This window comes from Gopherus flavomarginatus, chromosome 11, assembly GCF_025201925.1.
Source record: "Gopherus flavomarginatus isolate rGopFla2 chromosome 11, rGopFla2.mat.asm, whole genome shotgun sequence".
Lineage (NCBI taxonomy): Eukaryota > Metazoa > Chordata > Testudines > Testudinidae > Gopherus > Gopherus flavomarginatus.
The window spans coordinates 58,476-78,089 of NC_066627.1; the positions used below are offsets into that span (position 1 = coordinate 58,476).

Here is a 19,614-nt window from a genome sequence, read left to right on the forward strand (position 1 = left end):
GGCTGTGGATCTTCAGGGGGCTTGCACTACTTTCTGGCAGATGGTAGCAGATTACCTGGGAAGGAAATCCTCCTCCACAGCTGCCAAGACAGCTCTTTCCAGGGACAGAGCAGTCAGCAGGCTGGGAGGGGATTGTGAGTGAGGGGGACAAGCACCCACCAGCTGGGGTGGGGGGGCCAGACAAATGGAGTAGATAGTGAAGCTGTGGGGCCTGGAGTGGAGGTCCAACCTCAGCGATGAGCTGCTCCCCTATCCCACCCCCAGGAGCACAGCAGAGGGAGGAGGCCACCTTGGTAGCCCATATATCCATGGATATGTGAATGATTTGCCCCAGGGTAATGAGGCAGCTGCAGAGCCAAGCCCTGGTGGTCTTTCTCCACAAGTGTCCAAGCTGCAGCTCTGTCCCCTCCAGGCTGGTCTCACCAGGACCGGCGCCAGGGTTTCTCGTGCCCTAGGCGCACGGCCATTTCGCCACCCCCCGCGCTGATCCCGCGGCTCTGGTGGACCTGCCTCAGGCATTCCTGCGGAGGGTCTGTTGGTCCGCGGCTCTGGTGAAGCTGCTGCAGGCACCACTGCGGCAGCTCCACCGGAGCCGCAGACCAACGGACCCTCCACAGGCACCACTGAGGCACGTCCACCGGAGCCGCTTGCTGCCCCCTTGGCAAAATGCCGCCCCCTCAATAATCCTGGCGGCCTAGGCGATTGCCTAGGCTGCCTAAATGGTAGCGCCGGCCCTGGGTCTCACCCACTGTGGGACATGACTGGGGGCTGGACCCCCGAGGGCCACCTGTAACTGCTTCTCTCCCTGCTTTCCAGCCTGTGCTTGGCCTGCTGCTATGTCACTGCTCCTGCTGGATGAGACAGCTGGAGACCTGCCTGTCAGAGACAGCAGCCTGAAGCGCTCAGTGATCACAGCTATTCAAGGTCAGGGCCACATCACAACAACAACACAGGAATCCCAAGGAAGGGGTGAGGGTACAGGGACCCCCAGATTCCTTTGACCTCCAAGGCCTCCTCCTAGCCTCCCTCACCCATTTAACCCCCCCATCCACTCTTCACCTCCTCACCCATTCAACCCTCCCTGATCCCCCTTCCTCTTCTCCTGTCCCCCTCATCTACCCCCCTCCTCCTCACTTTCACTGCTGTCCCTGGGCTCATCCCAGAGCCCCCGCTGCCCGTGACAGCGTGATGCTCTAACTGCTTTCGTGGTGACTTCCTAGATGTGTCAGCCATTGCTCGTCCCACGAAGGCCCAGGGGCGGAAGACCCGGATGAGAGGTGAGCAAAGGGGCTCACCCCACACAAACAGTGAGGGGATTCAGGGTTGACACAGGCTGAGGTAGATAGCACGGCACACTAGAGAGGATAAGCCTCTACTCACACCAGCACCCTATGTCACCACCCCATTCAGAGGGGGCAGTGGGGCGCAGACAGGGTACTTTCCCCAAGCACATCTCTCTGCAGGAGACAGGCATCCCCCAGTCCAGAGAGGCAGTCTTTCCCGGGCATACAGTCCATTTCCCTGAAGTCTGAGTTCTTACTGGGGAAGTGCCTTTTAATGTGCCCATCCTCCTACAACGAAAACATATGGACCCACCTCCATGCTAGCTCCTGCCTGCTTCTGCAGCAGGCCAAACACCAGCCAGAACTTCACCAGTTGGGAGTGAGGACTAGCGCGGCCTCCTTGTCTCGAGGAGCACAGCCCGCTCAGACAGACAAATACCGAGCTGGGGATCCACACCACAGAATGGACCCAAACACTCAGTTTCACATCCCCTTTTGTACAACCTCCATCACAGCCCATAACAGATCCCACTTCAGTTCATCTCCTACCCCCACTTCTCCCTGAATGACAATCTTTAGTCTAGAGTCAAACCTGCCCTTCCCTCAGCTGTTAGGCCTAACATTGTGCTGTCTGCTAGCTTCCCAACGCTTCCTCCTGTGACTGCAGCCATGTGGGCCCCACACTTCTGGTGTGTAATGGGCAGACTCTCAGCGCAGGCCCTCCTTCTCCCCAAGGAACCCAGTGCTTAGTTCTTTCTTTAAAACTGCAACTTCAGTCTCCATACCCTCCAGCTTCTCATCCTTTTCTCTAATGGGCTGGCTCTGCAAGAAGATTTAGCTATAGCTTTTCCTCCTGCAGCAGCCACTGCTGCTTCCCATTCTCTTCCTTTACCCTCGGCAGGCCAGGACTTGCTCTCGCTGACCGGTGTCCAAGCCCTGTCCCTTGAGGCGCTCCTGCAAGCACGCCACTATCGGACTCTATAGATATTAAGTTCTATGTGGGTTTCAGCCCTGACCTGTCAGCCATGGGAACCGCCTTCAGATCTTTCCACTCCTAAACAGGGATGGGGGGGCTGGTTGCTTTCTTTTCCTCACAGAGGTCCAGCTGGTCCTGTTCTCCTCTGCACTGATCCCAACTTCACAACTGCATGTTTCTGAGCTCACAGACCCACTAGACCCCACTCCCCTCCCAGAACTCTGGAGAGAGCCCACCAGTCCTTGGTCCCAGACACTAGCCCTAGTCCCTGTAGAGTAGAATTGGTGCAAGCCCTTTGCCTCTCATTCCCTGATGTTGGGCTTTCAGAGTTGGTGGCGTGGACACGGCAGCATGTGAGCCAGATGAACAGGGCAGAGCTGGAGGATGGGTTCCTGCATCTACGTGACGAAAACCTGGTGCTCAAGGAGTTTGCCTGCAAGCAGGAGGACAGGATCAAGAGGTACCAGCAGGGCCCCATGAAACCCATCACCCTCACCGCTAGGATCCTAGGCTCCTGGAGACATGGTGGGGCAGAGGAGGGTATGCAGGGCTTGCAGAGGGAGCATGTGTAGATGTCTGTGGTGATGCAGGAAGGGGGCCTGGGGGTTAGAAGATTCACAGGGAGTGAGGGGCTGTGCTCCCCACTCCCCAGGGGGATGTGTGTGTGAGACTCCCCCACAAGCAGGCACAGGCTGAGGGACGCACAGGGGGTGGGTAAGTTAGGGGCTGTGGCAGTATGTGTGCGGGGATGGATTAGATGGAGGTTCGTTACCTGTGCTTCCTCCCCAGGCTGGGCACTAAGCTGCTGAGACTTACCCATGAGCGGGCACAGGTTGAGAGCCATCTGGGCACCAAGGCCAGGTGGTCAGGCCGGGACCTGGAGGAGTCCTTGGAGGAACTGCAGGAGCGAGTGTGGGACCTGGAGCGGCGCAATGAAGGGCTGCGGAGTCATCTGCTATCCTACAAGCAGCAGCTGCAGCTCTACGGTTGCAGGCGCCACTGGCCCTATGGCTACGTCCAACCCCGGGTGGACACTGGACTCCGGCAGGTCCACAGCGCCGGCGGGAGAGTGACTGAGAGACATCCCAGAGGTGAGGGGGATGGATCAGGACAGGGCGTGGGGGAAAGCACCATTCCTAGGGGCTGAAGGGCCTGGATCCTGGGGCAGTGTGTCCCCAAGAAAAGGGGTGGGAGCCCAGGGTCTGTGATAGATGGTCTGCAGCAGTGGAAGCTCTGGTGAAGAGCCCAGGGGATGACCCATCCTGGCCTCTGGGCAGGCCCTTTCCCAGTTCTGCTTCTGTGTATTGGAGTCTGCTCACAAGTGAAGTGAGTCTGCTGGCCTCAGCCCAGTCCCCTCAGAATCCTTTGCCTCTACAAGTTTAGCATCAGGAAGACATAAGGTCTCATCCCACCTATTTCTCCTGTGCAGGGACGCGGGTGCGTGGTCCAGAGGCCAGACCTACCCACACAGCTCCCCCAAGATACACAGAGGGAGTACGGGCCGATATGGAGAGACTATGTGTTCTTCCCCGAACCAGCACCACGGAAGGGGTAGCAGCCCCTGAATCCCAACTGTGAGTGCCTCCACCACTCCACTATTGTCCACAGCCCCATGTCCTCTCCCTCAGATACCCTTCCTGCCCTGCAATAGGACATGGGTGCCACATCCCCACCATTACAGACTGCTCTGAGACTTTCTTACTTGAGCACCAGCATATATTTGCGATACAGTTCCTCAATCCCTCCACCACTAGATCTGGATCTTCACACTGTTGTCCAGCTTTCTGGTCCCTTGTCCCAGGGGGTGCATTGCAGGTGGGAGGAGAATTGTGGGATGTTAAGAGAGCAATCTCTTGCCAGGCTCTCCCAGGTTAGCAACATCTACTCCAGAATCCAGCAGGTCTTTCCTGTGCTCTTTTCAAACTACTTGCCCATTGGCTAGTGAGCTTATTACCTTCCCAACCCCACTGGCCCAGTGTCATGGAGTGTGGGAGAGTCAGGGCCCCGCACCCCACACTTCCTGCGAGTCACTGTGACTCTCAGCCAGCCAGTAAAACAGAAGGTTTATTAGACGACAGGAGCACAGTCCCAAGCAGGGCTTGTAGGTACAGCCAGGACCACCACCACCCCAGCCAGGTCCCTCGGGGGGACAAGGATCTTAGACCCCATACTTGGGGTTCCCTGCCTCTTCCCAGCCAGCCCAAAACTGAAACCAAAATCCTCTCCAGCCAGCTCTCTCCCCTCCTTCTCTTCCCTTCGCCCTTTGTCCAGTCACGGGCAGTTCCAGGCCCTAGCACGCCAAGCGCGTGCTTGGGGCGGCATGCCGCGGGGGGCGCTCTGCCAGTCACCGGGAGGGCGGCAGGCAGCGTGCCTTTGGCGGCATGCCTGCGGGAGGTCCACTGGAGCCGTGGGACCGGAGAGCGGCCCCTGCGGCATGACGCCATGCTTGGGGCGGCAAAATGTCTAGAGCCGGCCCTGTGGGGCAAAGGTGTCGCCTTGCCCCACCACCTTCCTGGCTCAGGTTACAGGCTCAGGTAGGTCCCTCACCTAACGTCACCCCCTGCTCTCCCATCCCCCACGCAGACAGCCCCAGTAAAACTAAACGACATTCCCAGATCAATCCACCCCGCTCCCTACTGCATCACACCCAGTAATCAGGCACAGCCCTGACCAGTTAGGCCTTGAGGGGGGGACCTAATTGGTGCTAATAGTGACCAGCGTGGTGATGCAAGTGCTCTCTCCGTGCTCTGTCAAACTCCCTAATCCTGCTGTCTGCTTGCCTTCCAGCCCCATGCTCCCTTTGGAGTCAATGTGGCATCACCCTAGCACCTGTGTCCTCTGATCCTGCCCCTACACTTCCTTAGAAGTCAGTGTGTCACCCCAGGTCCCTGCTCCCCACAGATCCCACAGCCTGGTGTTGGCAGAGCTGGAGCCTGAGACACAATGCCTGGCATGGGGGAGTGAGATGGACCGTGATGGGGCCTCGACCCAGCAGTACCACCGTCAGGTCCTGGAGCATCGGTATGGCACCCTGCGGACGCCCCCTGGGCGAGGGGGTGGCTCTGCTGGGCCTGGGCGAGAGTCGAGGGGGGAGTCTATGCCTATATAGCCCTGGCGGGAAGAGGAAGTGACTCCGATTAGCTTTGGGGCTGGACAGGGGAAAGTAAGGAAGAGGTGGGAGGGGGACTGTGCCAGGCCCAGATGGTTGGGGGCATAGGACAGATGGAATGTGGGTCCCCTGCAGGAATTGCTGCTCTAGCTCAGGCCATCCACTGCTCCCCTTGCAGAGCCACCATCCGGGGGAACGTGGAGCTGATCCGGCTGCAGCGGCTCCTGAGAGAGCGAAGCTGCGAGCTGGCCGTGACCAAGGGCCGATTCACTGACCTGCAGGAGGTTAATTAGCCCCAGTCCTGTGCCACCCGGGGGGAAGAGGAGATAAAGACGCCCCAGCTGTCAGTTCCCCTGCCTGTGCCACCCGGGGGGAAGAGGAGAGAAAGACCTCCCAGCTGTCAGTTCCCCTGCCTGTGCCACCCGGGAGGGGAGAGGAGAGAAAGACCCCCCAGCTGTCAGTTCCCCTGCCTGTGCCACACGGGGGGGGAGAGGAGAGAAAGACCCCCCAGCTGTCAGTTCCCCTGCCTGTGCCACCCGGGGGGGAGAGGAGAGAGAGACCCCCCCAGCTGTCAGTTCCCCTGCCTGTGCCACCCGGGGGGGAGAGGAGAGAAAGACCCCCCAGCTGTCAGTTCCCCTGCCTGTGCCACCCGGGGGGGAGAGGAGAGAAAGACCCCCCAGCTGTCAGTTCCCCTGCCTGTGCCACCCGGGGGGGAGAGGAGAGAGAGACCCCCTCCAGCAGTCAGTTCCCCTGCCTGTGCCACCTCGGGGGGGAGAAAAAGAACCCCCAGCTGTCAGTTTCCCTGCCTGTGCCACCCGGGGGCGGAGGAGAGAAAGACCCCCCCCAGCTGTCAGTTCCCCTGCCTGTGCCACCCGGGAGGGGGGAGGAGAGAAAGAGCCCACCAGCTGTCAGTTCCCCTGCCTGTGCCACACGGGGGGGGAGAGGAGAGAAAGACCCCCCAGCTGTCAGTTCCCCTGCCTGTGCCACCCGGGAGGGGAGAGGAGAGAAAGACCTCCCAGCTGTCAGTTCCCCTGCCTGTGCCACCCGGGAGGAAGAGGAGAGAGAGACCCCCCCAGCTGTCAGTTCCCCTGCCTGTGCCACCCGTGGGGGAGAGTAGAGAGAGACCCCCCCAGCTGTCAGTTCCCCTCCCTGTGCCACCCGGGGGGAAGAGGAGAGAGAGACCCCCCCAGCTGTCAGTTCCCCTGCCTGTGCCACCCGGGAGGGGAGGAGAGAAAGACCCCCCAGCTGTCAGTTCCCCTCCCTGTGCCACCCGGGGGGAAGAGGAGAGAAAGACCCCCTAGCTGTCAGTTCCCCTCCCTGTGCCACCCGGGAGGGGAGGAGAGAAAGACCCCTCCCAGCAGTCAGTTCCCCTGCCTGTGCCACCTCGGGGGGGAGAAAAAGAACCCCCAGCTGTCAGTTCCCCTCCCTGTGCCACGCTGGGGAGAGAGGAGAGAAAGACCCCTCAGCTGTCAGTTCCCCTCCCTGTGCCACCCAGGGGGAAGAGGAGAGAAAGACCCCCCCAGCTGTCAGTTCCCCTGCCTGTGCCACCCGGAGGGGAGAGGAGAGAAAGACCCCTCCCAGCTGTCAGTTCCCCTCCCTGTACCACCCGGGGGGGAGAGGAGAGAAAGACCCCTCCCAGCTGTCAGTTCCCCTGCCTGTGCCACCCGGGAGTGGAGGAGAGAAAGACCCCCCAGCTGTCAGTTCCCCTCCCTGTGCCACCCGGGGGGGAGAGGAGAGAAAGACCCCCCAGCTGTCAGTTCCCCTGGCTGTGCCACGCTGGGGAGAGAGGAGAGAAAGAACCCCCAGCTGTCAGTTCCCCTCCCCGTGCCACCCGGGGGGGAGAAGAGAGAAAGACCCCCCCCAGCTGTCAGTTCTCCTGCCTGTGCCACCCGGAGGGGAGAGGAGAGAAAGACCCCCCCCATCTGTCAGTTCCCCTGCCTGTGCCACCTGAGGGGGGAGGAGAGAAAGAGCCCCCCAGCTGTCAGTTCCCCTGCCTGTGCCACCTGGGGGGGGCGAGAGAAAGACCCCCCCCCCCGCTGTCAGTTCCCCTGCCTGTGCCACCCGAGGGAGAGGAGAAGAGACACTCCCAACACCTAGGCCTCTGCCTGTACCACCTGGGGAGAGATACCTGAGCACCCAGTGTGACCTCCACCGACCCACCCGCCTGTGGGGAGGAGTAGGGGCTTAGAGGGGAAGTTCTCCCTTCAGCCAACGTCATGGGGAGCTCCTGCCTTCACCCCCTCACGTCTGTGTCTGTTCCTTCAAGTGGGATCAGTGTACCTGCTTCCCTGGGTTGGGGGTGCGCACGGGGCAGGGTTGGGGGAAACAGCTCTGAGGGCCATTGGGAGAGGCCCTGCCCAAAGCCCTCCAAAGTCAGCGCTCAGCAAATAATAGGCTCCACATAGCAGCACTGATGGCAGCTCAGTGATTTCTCTTCCCAGGCATATGAGAGCCAGCTCCAGCAGGTAAATACTGACGTACGGGAGCTCCACTCCCCCCAGTACCCTACTGGGACCCACTCCCCAGCAGGCAGGAGCTCCCCTGCCCAGACAACTCGGATGAGCCCTGCCCCCCACCTCCCAGGAAGGGAGCACCCCTTTTTACTGATGGGACAAGAGCGCCTCTCCCCCGCTGGGAAATGCACGCCAGATATGGGGGAGGCTGGGGCAAAGAGAGTCTCTCTATATCCAGCCCTAAGGAGCCAGCCTCCACCCCCCTGTCCCTGGCTTCTCACACTTGGTTCCAGGTCCCTCCATCCTGGTGGCCCTGCAGCAGGGAGGGGCCGGTGTCCCTCTCTCCTGCCTGTGCAGGTCTTTCTTCCTTCCCCTCCATCACCAGAACCAGGAGACGTTGCGAACCAGCAGTGAGGCCCTCCTGGCCCAGCTGGAGGCACTCACTGTGCAGCTGAAGGCAGAGACGCAGAAGGTGATGACGTTGGAGAGCAAAGTGGAGAGAGTCTCATTTCTGCAGGGGACGCTAGAGGAGGTAGGGAGCCCTGGGGACCCCTTTCTCCCTACTCTGAGGCCAGCTTCCCTGGTGCGCAGGGGCTGGGGGGTCCCTAGAGAAAGAGCCTGACAGGCCCACGCCCCACTGGCTGGGGGAACCAGGTCTGGGTGCTGAGCTCTGTCTCTCTCAGTTTCAGGAGAGAATCGGGTCCCTGGAGAAGGAGCGAGACCTGTTGAAGGAGGATTATGATAAATTGCTGGAGAGGTGAGAGCCCCACGCCATGCAGTGGGGCTGTCCTATGGTGTCCAAGGTCAAGTGGCAAGTCTTAGCCCCCACTGATCTGCAGAGATGCCACAGCCTGGGGTCCAGTCACACCAGATCTGGCTGATGCCTGCTCAGCCCCCACTCTAGGCTCCATTCAGGGACGGGCTGCTGGGGCTGGGAGCTCTGGCCTGCAGGAGATAGGCAAAGGTCTGGAGCAGACCCAGAGTGTGCCAGAGACAGGAGTCTGATCCCAAACCTGCAGGAAGGGGGTTTTGGGGAAAGCCTCAGGAAGCCCTCTCCAAGTCTGTGGCACAGTTTGTGGGGGCCTGGCAGAGCCATAGGGACACTCCCTCACCCTCAATCTGCCATGCCTGGGTGGGGCCTGGGAAAGAATTGCCCCAGCCATGCAGAAGCAGCTTCCAGGGCCCTGAGGGCTCAGGGCAGCATGTGTGCTGGAGCCCCCACATGCGGGGGCGCGGGGGAGTTTGTGGCCCTTGTGGTTACACTGTAGCATTGCCCCTCTTGCTGCAGCAGTCTGGCCTGTGAGCAGCGGCAGGGAGACATCTCACAGCTGGAGGAGCAGCTGAGCTTGGAGCTGGCAGAGAAGAGGGGGCTGATGGAGGAGCTGGCGCAGGAGAGAGGTGAGGGGGCTGGCAGTTCAGTGTGCCAGGGGGGAATCTCAGTACCAGCACAGGGACAAGGGACTGAAATGGCAGCTTCATCCCAATGGGGAGTTCTTGCATCACCATTGACTAGTCCACTCTCACTGGGGTGGGGGCATCGCAAGTGCACTGCAGTCTGGGGGGAGGGGGAGTGCCTCAGCCACATGACAGCAGTGGGGGGAGAGGGGAGGGGTGCATGCGGTCTGGCCACGTGACACCTGAGGGAGGGGGTGGATCCTTGGTGTGCAACACGTGTGGTGGGGGGACAGAATGTGGCCTGGTCACACAGGGCCAGGGCCAGCGCTGTATTACAACCAGTTTGGTGTCTGGACCTGACTCCTGTCTTGTCCCCAGCTCGGAATGAGGAGCTGAAGCAGGAAGTGGAGAGGGGGAAGCAAACTCCAGAGCAGAAGCCTGATCCGACCCTGTCCCAGGTGGGTGTGAGCCAAGGAGGAGCCAGGGTTGACTGATCTCCCCTGGCCCCTTCATGGGGGCGGGTAGTAGGTGCCCCATCATCTAGCAGCATTTGGCAGGTAAAGGGCATAGAGCTGGGGCCTGTGCAGGGGGTGGTGGGGGTGGGGTGGGGCTGGTCCCTGTGTGGAGGAGTCAGTGGGGGACTGGCTTGTCTCACCCGTCATGGCAAGTGCAGGGAAGTTGGAGGGTGGATGAGCTGGGCTGGCCCCATCTGTCACGGCAAGCACAAGGCCATATGTGGGGGAGTCAGCAGGTCTGGAGTGGTACTTCCACTCATGGCGACTGCTATGTGCTTTTTGATACAGTCTCCCACAGTATTCTTGCCAGCAAGTTAAAGAAGTATGGGCTGGATGAATGGACTATAAGGTGGATAGAAAGCTGGCTAGATCATCTGGCTCAACGGGTAGTGATCAATGGCTCCATGTCTAGTTGGCAGCCGGTTTCAAGTGGAGTGCCCCAAGGGTCAGTCCTGGGGCCGGTTTTGTTCAATATCTTCATTAATGATCTGGAGGACAGCATGACTGCACCCTCAGCAAGTTTGCAGATGACACTAAACTGGGAGGAGTGGTAGAGATGCTGGAGGGTAGGGATAGGATACAGAGGGACCCAGACGAATTAGAGGACTGGGCCAAAAGAAACCTGATGAGGTTCAACAAGGACAAGTGCAGAGTCCTGCACTTAGGACGGAAGAATCCCAGGCACGGCTAGAGACTAGAGACCACGCAGCACTTCTGCAGAAAAGGACCTAGGGGTTACAGTGGACGAGAAGATGGATATGAGTCGACAGTGTGCCCTTGTTGCCAAGAAGGTTCATGGCATTTTGGGCTGTATAAGTAGGGGCATTGCCAGCAGATCAAGGGACATTCCCCTCTATTTGAGATTGGTGAGGCCTCATCTGGAGTACTGTGTCCAGTTTTAGGCCCCACACTACAAGAAGGATGTGGAAAAATGGGAAGAGTCCAGCAGAGGGCAACAAAAATGATTAGGGGGCTGGAGCACATGATTTATGAGGAGAGGCTGAGGGAACTGGGATTGTTTAGTCTGCAGAAGAGAAGAATGAAGGGGGGATTTGGTAGCTGCTTTCAGCTACTTGAAAGGGGGTTCCAAAGAGGATGGAGCTTGGCTGTTCTCAGTGGTAGCAGATGAGAGAACAAGGAGTAATGGTCTCAAGTTGCAGTGGGGAAGGTTTAGGTTGGATATTAGGAAAACCTTTTTCACTAGGAGGGTGCTGAAGCACTGGAATGGGTTCCCTAGGGAGGTGGTGGAATCGCCTTCCTTGGAGGTTTTTAAGGTCAGGCTTAACAAAGCCCTGGCTGGGATGATTTAGTTGGGGTTGGTCCTGCTTTGAGCAGGGAGTTGGACTAGATACCTCCTGAGGTTCTGTCCAACCCTGATATTCTATGATTCTATGTAGGGAGAGTTAAGTGTTTAGGGAGGCTGGGCCAGCCCCCGCCAAGTGCTGTGGCCTGTGCTGGGAAGACAAGGGGGGGCTGGGCCGGGACCACGTGTGCCAGCAAGTTCTGGTGTTATGCATGGGGGAGTTGCAGCTTTGAGGACTGTGGTGCTCCTCCCTCATTCAGCAGGGTAGGCTTGACTTTTTTCTGCTCACTCCTAGCCCATTTTTCTACAGCCACCCTGCCTTGATAGGCTCCCCACCGAGACTGAGCCGGAGGAGCTGTTCACCCAGCGGAGCCTGAGCCGGAAACTCCTTGAGACAGAAGCTGCCCACGCTGACACCATCTTGGAGCTGGAGAAAACCCGGGACATGCTGATTCTGCAGCACCGCATCAACCGGGACTATCAGGTGCGGGAGGTGGTGGTGCAGGGGGTGACTGACCCCACCTGGGTGCTATGTCAAGCTGAGCTGTGGGATGAGCTGCTGTGTAACTGACCTCATGTGCTGTCAGGCCGAGCTGGAAGGTGTAATGGTGCAGGCTGAACAGGAGAAGAGGGGACATGAGGAAAAGCAACAGAAAATGGTGCAGCTCCTGGATCTGCGCAGCACCCGCATCCGCCAGCTGGAGGGTAAGAGCAAAGCCAGCCTCACCTGTCCCCTGGAGCAATTCTTGCCCCTGCCTCACTCATGACCACTGCTGGAGACAGCTGGGCAGGATGGGCCTTTGTCTGGACCTGTGTTTTCGTTCCCTGCCCCAAGAAGTTGTGCCAGGTCCCTGCATACCCATGGTACTGTTCAGAGGGGGACCTGGCCCCTCAAGAGCAGCTGGCTTGCTGTACAGCACTTTGACTGGCAGATGGCTATGCTGGGCTTGTAGCAAGAGGGGGGGAAGATAGCAGACGGGCAGTGGGTCACTCCTGTCAGGAATGGATGGGGAGGGGGACTTGTACAGGCTGTGCCTTGGGGATAGAGCGGGGAGAAGATGGGGACATTCCCACCCCTCACAGGCCCCATCTCCTCCCCCAGAGCAGCTGAAGGATGTGGCCTGTGGGACACGGCAGCTCCCACTCCTGTGGACTGAGGGTGATGTGGACGTGGAGGAGGGAAAAGCCCCCGTGCTGCGGCGTGGTGAGAACCTGTTTGAGCTGCACATTGCAGGGGCAGTGCTGTCAGGGGAGGCACTGCAGCTGCTGGGGGAAGTCCAGCCCGTCACCTTCTGCACCTATGCCTTCTACGACTTTGAGACGCACTGCACACCGGTGGTGCGAGGGGCCCGGCCCCGCTACAGCTTCACGTCTCAGTACGTGATACAGGCTGAGCCCTTTTTCCTGCAGTACCTGCAGAGGGCTGCCGCCCGCTTAGACCTGCACCTGGCCACGGCTGCTGACCACAGAACTCTGGCTTCCTGTTGGCTGCGCTTCCAGGAGGCTCTGGGCAGCGGGGAGCGCGTGCATGCCACAGCGCTGCTACATGGTAAGAGCTTTCCCTCTCCACAGCGCTGCTCCACGGCAAAGCGCTCCCTGGGCCCTCTGCCATGGCAGCTGCTCAGTGAGGGTGCTGGCCTTGTCAGTAAAGGCTCTCCAGCCATGGGAGTGTTTTCGCTCACCTTTCCCTCACAGGAGACTCCCTGGGGCCAAGGCTCACCCTGCCCCAGCCCTTCTGCTGTCAGCTTGGGGAATATGCCAGGTTTCTAACCATTCTTATGTCCCTGTGGCCTTCATGTCCTGTTACCTGCTGCCCTAATCCCTATGCCCCGGCCTTTGTGTCCACATTGCCTCCTGCATGCCCCCCCCCCCCCCGACCCACTCCACACCTTCTAGGTCCAAGCGGTGAGAACTACGGGATGCTGGAGTATTGGATGAGGCTCCGCCTGCCCATGGAGCAGACTATGCGGCTGCACTGCCAGCGCACCAAGGCCTTGGGTTACTTGTCAGCCTGCGTGCCCCAGGCCAGAGATGCCCAGCAGAGTAGGCAGCAGGACAAGGAGGGGGTGAGGAAGCAGGGGCTTGCATGGGGGAAGAGTATGTAAGGGTAAACACACACACACACACGGAGGGAAATGCACTCCAGAAAGGGGGAGCCCTATAGGGCCATGCCCACTGGTACAGGATCCCTGTATGGACATATGCCCCCACAAAAGGGGCTCCCCATGGTGGCACACGGGGATATGTGCTCCACACTAGCAGCTCTCTGGCACATGTCAAAGCAGGATCCCTGTAAGGGAAGCCTCAGGCACTCTGGACGCTAAAGTGCCTTTGTCATGGAGTGTGGGGGAGTCTGGGCCCTGCACTCACTTCCTGCGATTTACCGTGACTCTCAGCCAGCCAGTAAACCAGAGGGTTTATTAGACGACAGGAACACAGTCCCCAACAGAGCTTGTAGTACAACCAGGACCCCTCACACAGGTCCCTCGGGAGGAACGGGATGGGGATCTTAGACCCTAGCCTTGGGGTTCCCTCCATTTCCCCAGACCGCTCCAAACTGAACCCCCCTCCAGCAGTCTCACCCAGCCTTCCCCTGGCTCCTCCTCCAGCCTTTGTCCAGTTTCCCAGGCAGACGGTGTTACCTGGCCCCATCCCCCTCCTGTCTCAGGTATTGTTACTCAAATAAAGTCACCCCCTGCTATCCCAGGTCAGTTTGCCCCACTCCCTACTGCCTCATGGCCTTCCATGTAGCAAAGCCGTGATTCCTATGGGATGCACTCTAGGCCGTCTGCTCACCCAGTTACTAGCCTTTCTCAGTCTCCCCCCTCTAGGTCCTGGATGCTGAGTGGCTGTGGAACGAGCTGCAAGTGCAGATTGTAGGCTGCACAGGCCTGCGGGGTTGCTGGCTCAGCACCCAGCCCAGCCCCTATGCCATGTACCGCTTCTTCACCTTTCCTGACCATGACACGCCCATCATCCCCTCCAGCAACAACCCGCACTTTGGAGACCTGCGGACCTTCCCCATGCGCCCCACAGCTGAACTCGACCGCTATCTGCGTCTAGAGAGCCTCTGGGTGTACATCTTCGATGATGAGGATACAGAGCCAGGCAGTTACTTGGGCAAAGCACAGATCCCCCTGCTGCCTCTGGCACACGGGCACAGTATCACAGGTGAAAGCCGCTGGATCCAGATCCTCTATTGCTCAGGAGGCACATAGCTGGGCACAGTTCCCCTGCCCCTGGCCTCAGTGCCTTGTGCCCAGAGCTCCACCCCCTGTGCCCTCTTATGCCTCTATTTCTCTACTCTGCAGGAGATTTTGTCCTCACCAACCCGGCTGGGCACCCCAATGGCTCCATCAGCCTCAGCCTGGAGTGGAAACATCGGTACCTGCCCCTAGGGGCCACCCTGCACCAAGCGGCCTGGGCAAGGGAACACCAGCGTGAGACCCCCTTGGAGCAGCTGATTGAGGAGGAAAGAGCTGCACTACACAGCCAGGTACAGAACGACTCAGCAGCCCAGAATTAACACCTGCTCCATACAATATCACCCTCCCCGTGACGGGTTCAGTGAGTGAGGGCTGGGAGTCAGAACTCCAGGCTTCTAGCCCCTGCTCACTCTTTGCCTTGCTGGGTGCTGCTGCCACTCCTGCACCCCAATACAAGGAGGAGCAGGGTAGTGGGAATGAGGGGAAGCTGCCAGGCTGTAGCGTGACTGTGCTGTTCTGACACCTGCTCAGGCCTGGCTTGCTCCCAGCATCTTGCCATCACAGCCTGAGGGCCAGAGGAAGAAGCTCCGTATCTCGGCGGGCGAGGCTGATGGATGCAGGGGGAAGTGGGGAAGGCGGAATGCAGGAGCCAGCAGTCAGACTCAGCCTAATCCAGTGCCAGCATCCAGTGGCTACAGCCCAGAGGAGGGAGAAGAGTTGGCTCCGGTGGGAGACACTGCTGAGGTGAGAGCTGGGGAGAAGGGAGCAGGAAGTGAGGGTGCAGCAACCCAAGTCCCCTGCTCACCGCACGCCCTGGGTAGTCAGTTATTTTTTTATCAGGGTCCAAATTTCTTGGTCAAGGTACAGTTAAGATCCGGACTCCAGAGAAACAGTTTTCACATCACAACGATAGTAATAAGTACATAAAAAGATGCAATGGTCTGTTTGCGAGCGTCTGGCAGTCTGGATTTGGCCCGCAGGCTGCCTAGTGCTCCACACTGAACCAGCATCCAACAGGGGGCAGTACTAATGGGGCTGGGCCAGAGCTCCCCTGGCAGCGAGCTGTTCCCTGAGCCTGATGGGGTTTGTCTGTGCAGGGGACACTGCAGGGGAAGGAGGCCCAGGCTGGAAAGGAGGAAGCAGGACACTCAGCTAAGGACGCTGAAACCGCTGCCAGGACCCAGCGCTTGGAGCCCAAATCTCTTGCACTGGACATAGGCTCTGCTTCAGAGGACATGGGTACCAGCTCCTGCCTCTCGTGGGGCACCCAGCTGTCAGTGCCAACTGGCCAGGCTATCCTAGGGCCCAGCCCCTCATGCTGTGCCAGAGCTGACTCTAAAGGTCACACTCGCCCACAATGTAGAGCCATAGACAGGGGCATCCGGCCATCCAGCTGTGGATTGGGGCTTACTGTGATGGGGGAAGGCGACATGGCCATCCAGCTGCAGAGCAGGGTCCCTGTGTGAACAAACTCAGAGGTGGGCATAGGTGCAGCCCTGACAGCTCTCACTGCAAACAGCCCCACAGCAGGCTGCAGCTGCAGCCATACTCTTCAAGGCCCACGGTCCGGGTGGGAGGGTTGGGAGCGGGCAGATCCCATTCTAATCCCCCTCCCAGTCAGGGCCCGCTTTAGGCCTGTTACGCCAATTCCCCCGAATCGGGCCCCGCGCCTAAGAGGGCCCCAGGCCCAGTGAGAATCCCTTCCCTGGCTAGAGGCACCTTTTAAATTTTTACTCACCTGGCAGCGCTCCGGGTCTCCAGTGGCACTTCGGCGGCAGGTCCTTCACTTGCTCTAGGTCTTCGGTGGCACTTCGGTGCCGGGTCCTTCAGTGCCACCGAAGACCTGGAGCGAGTGAGGGACCCACTGCCGAAGACTCAGAGCACCGCCTGGTGAGTACAAGCCCCACTTGTTTTTTTTAAAGTCATCCCTGCTGGGGCCCCACCGAAACTGTTCGAATTGGGCCCCGCATTTCCTAAAGCCGGCCCTGCTCCCAGTAACAAGTACTCTGTCCCTGCCAGCCCCCGAGGAGGCCTGTGAGCCAGCGCTGGAGAGCAACAGCGATGCACAGACCACAGACAGTGACGAGATTGTGGTGGGGACCAGCCTGGGGAGTCCTCCAAAGGTGGTAATGCCCCCACCCCAAGGCAGTGCTGGAAGAGAGGGTGCATAGACCCATGGGGGAGGGGGGAAAGCACGGCCAGGTACAGCATGTAGTGAGAGTGCTGAGCCCTGCTGGGTTCCGAAGTGGGGTGAGTTGGGGGGAGATGGGAGCTTGGCTTGGCCAGACTCTCCCACTCCTCTCCCCCCCAGAAGACTTTGGGGCACTGCTTCCTGCCCTCTCAGGCCCTGTATGACCTGCTCTCACCTCATCCTGTCAGGACATGGAACGGATCCGCATTGAGATCGTCTCGCTGAGCCTGCACCCTGAGGCTGAGGCCATGGCCAGCGAGCACATCCAGCAGCTGTATGTGGCGTACCATTTCCCAGGGGTGCCCCTGGCTGAGACGGAGACCCCTCTGTCTCTGCGCAAGCCCCAGGGCGGCGAGGAGATCTACTTCCACTTCAGCAAGGGTGAGCTGTTGTGGGCAGAGTCTGGCTCTCGCCCAGGGCTGGTGCAACCATTTAGGGGACCTAGGCGGTCACCTAGGGTGCTAGGATTTGGGGGGGTGGCATTTTCTTCAGCAGCGACCGCAGCGGCCGGATCTTTGGCTGCCCCAGTCGCCTCCAGCATTTAGGTGGAGGGAGCTGGGGCAGGGGAGGGCTGCCTGCAGCAAGTAAGGGTGGTGGGGGGGTGGCACGCAGGGGAACTCCCCACCCCAGCTCACCCTGCTCCGCCTCCTCCCTGAGCAGGCCGTGGCTGCTTCACTTAACCTGATTGGTGCTGTAAGCCAGGGAGGCGGGAGAAGTGAAGCAGCCACAGGGTGCTTGGGGAGGCGGTGGGGCAGGGGTGAGCTGGGGCTGGGGGGTGCCTCAGGGTGGAGAGTTGGGGGTGGTGAGCTGCTGCAGGGGGGACACCTTAGGGCAGAGGGGGGGGATCTGCTGCGGGGGGGGTGTGCCTCAGGGTAGGGGCTCGAGGGAGGGCGCAAGGTGGAAGTTTCACCTAGGGCACAAAACATCCTTGCAGCGGCCCTGCTCTCGCCCATCCCAGAGCCCCCCCAGGCAGGACAGGCGTCTCATGCCTCGTGGGGGTTGGGGGGGGAGATGACAAATGAGTGGAGAGGAAAAGCATCGCCCCCTCATCCCAGGACAGAGCTTTGGGCCCAGCTGTACGGTGGATCACTCCAGGCCCAGAAATGCTGTTGCTGGGACAGGGAGGCCATGATTGCTTTAATAGGGCCCCTTTCCCCAGCCCCCTGCCAAGGACTCAGCTTTCCCACTGCCAGTGCAAGCTGGCAAAGATCCCATCCCCTAGCTCATGCTGCACCACTCCATGGGGGAGCAGCACTGCCCAGGCCCGCCCCCGTGTGCGCCCTCCTAACAGGGAGAACGTGGCGCTGGAGCCTGGGAACCAGAGCAACACTGGGAAGTGTGGAGGTGGGTCCACGGTCAGCATCTGATCCCGGGTGAGCATCAGCTTCTTGCCCTGACTCCTCCCCTTGGTGCCCCTCAGCCCCCCCCGTGAGCATCGCCCCTACTCCTCCCCTTGGTGCCCCTCAGCCCCCCCCCGTGAGCATCGCCCCTACTCCTCCCCTTGGTGCCCCTCAGCCCCCCCCGTGAGCATTGCCCTGACTCTTCCCCTTGGTGCCCCTCAGCCCCCCCCGTGAGCATCGCCCTGACTCCTCCCCTCAGCCCCCCTGTGAGCATCATCCTGACTCCTCCCCTTGGTGCACCCCCCCCCGCCATGAGCATTGCCCTGACTCCTCTCCTTGGTGCCCCTCAACCCCCCCCACAAGCATCACCCTGACTCCTCCCCTTGGTTCCTCCCCCCCAAGCATTGCCCCAACTTCTCCATTTATTGCCCCCAGCCCCCTCCGTGAGCATCACCCTGAATCTTCCCCTTAGTGCCCAAGCCCTGTGTTTCTCCCTCCCACCCAGCATCGCCCTGCCTAACAGCCTTGTGCCTCCACCACAGTGATTCAGCTGGACACGGAGGCAGTGAGCAGCCAGCGGGAAATCCTCTTCTCCATGCTGCAGGCAGAGCAGAGCTGGTGAGCAGACTGGCTAGGGCCACAAATTCCAGTCCCCTGGGCTAAAGGTCCCCATCCCCTCCTCATACAAGCTCTTACAGCCTGCTCATCACCTCTTCTGAGCATGTTCCTGTACACGCCCGAACACTGCGACCAATATCCACCCCATGCTTGTTCTCTGCCATGGGTGGAGCATGTGCAGGGGAGGGCTTGCAGCACAGGGTATGTGTGATATAAGAACACGTGCTGTAGGATAGAGAATAAAGGAATGCGCCGGTTGGTCTGTGATGGCGTTTGTTTCACACAGGCCAAGTGTACCCCCTCCCCAGGCAGCGCTGTCTCCTGCAGAGGAGCAAAGCTGGCAGGCACAGCCCTCCTCCATGAGCTTTCGGCTCCTTTAGATCCCCTGCGCCCCAGCCACTGAGTGCTCTAGAGGTGAGGACTGAGCCCTTCGACTTGGCTTTTCTATGGGGAGCCAGGCTAGGATGGGCTGGCTGCAGGTGCAGGATCCAGACCCATTGCCGCCCATTGCAGGTTGCAGTTCGTGGTGGTAAGCGAGCCCTGGTCTGGGACAGGAGGCGAGTGTGAGGACGTGGGCTTTGCCCACATAGACCTGCGTGAGATCTTGCTGACAGGCAATGATGTGCTGGAGTGTGACCTCGACGGTGAGTGACGGAGACAAGCGGTCTCCAGTGCGCCTGCATGAGATGGGGCTAGGGGCCTGGCCACTGAACTGGGATCTATACCTGGAAGCTGCAGCAGTGCAAGTCTTGGGCTGGGGGAGGTAAGGCCTATACCAGGCCCAGCCAGAGAATGGGTCTGGAGAAACATTGACCCTTCCCCTCACCTCCGCTCTCTTACCCCCTCCTGGCAGTTGTCAGCCCTCAGGACCACTCTGCCATTGGGAGGCTGAAGGTCTCTGTGGAAGCAGCTGCTACCCTCTGCGCCATCTACTGGGAGGGGAGACGAAAGGCTGAGGAGGAGGAATGAAGGACCCGTCAGCTCTCACAAGGCGTGCAAGGACTTGGCACAGTAAGGTTCAAATGGGGACCTCAAAGCAGTCAGCCCATGACTCAGATTGCGAGCTCCTCGGGGCAGCGCCTGGCCTGTCCCTGCTCTGTCTATGCAGAGCCTAGCACAAGGGGTCCTGGGCCATGCCTGAGCCTCAAAGTGCTGCCGTAATACAAACAACAGAGGTGAGCAGCGTCCCATCCCCCCGACTGAACAGACTCAGCACCTGGAAAAG

The 19,614-nt window shown here is 59.9% G+C and overlaps 1 protein-coding gene across 1 annotated transcript; it reads left to right on the forward strand.

Moving 5' to 3' along the window:
- The first annotated feature begins 836 nt into the window (after positions 1-836).
- Positions 837-19,379, forward strand: RPGRIP1 (RPGR interacting protein 1). Its single transcript, XM_050918978.1, has 24 exons — positions 837-924; positions 1,221-1,277; positions 2,587-2,719; positions 3,049-3,350; positions 3,689-3,833; positions 5,547-5,652; positions 7,810-7,833; positions 8,207-8,353; positions 8,505-8,578; positions 9,110-9,219; positions 9,595-9,674; positions 11,345-11,518; positions 11,622-11,739; positions 12,137-12,583; positions 12,931-13,100; positions 13,866-14,205; positions 14,346-14,530; positions 14,772-14,984; positions 15,338-15,479; positions 16,260-16,363; positions 16,620-16,812; positions 18,314-18,389; positions 18,903-19,033; positions 19,243-19,379. Exons 1-24 carry the CDS (start codon positions 837-839, stop codon positions 19,356-19,358), a joined length of 3,675 nt encoding a protein of 1,224 aa, XP_050774935.1. The 3' UTR covers positions 19,359-19,379.
- Positions 19,380-19,614: the final 235 nt, after the last annotated feature.

Bases quoted from the DNA above. Each gene is read 5' to 3' on its own strand.
- RPGRIP1 (XM_050918978.1), top strand. From the start codon at position 837: ATGTCACTGCTCCTGCTGGATGAGACAGCTGGAGACCTGCCTGTCAGA. The intron at 9,675-11,344 runs GTGGGTGTGAGC...ATTTTTCTACAG, and splicing joins CTGATCCGACCCTGTCCCAG to CCACCCTGCCTTGATAGGCT. The intron at 14,206-14,345 runs GTGAAAGCCGCT...TCTACTCTGCAG, and splicing joins ACACGGGCACAGTATCACAG to GAGATTTTGTCCTCACCAAC.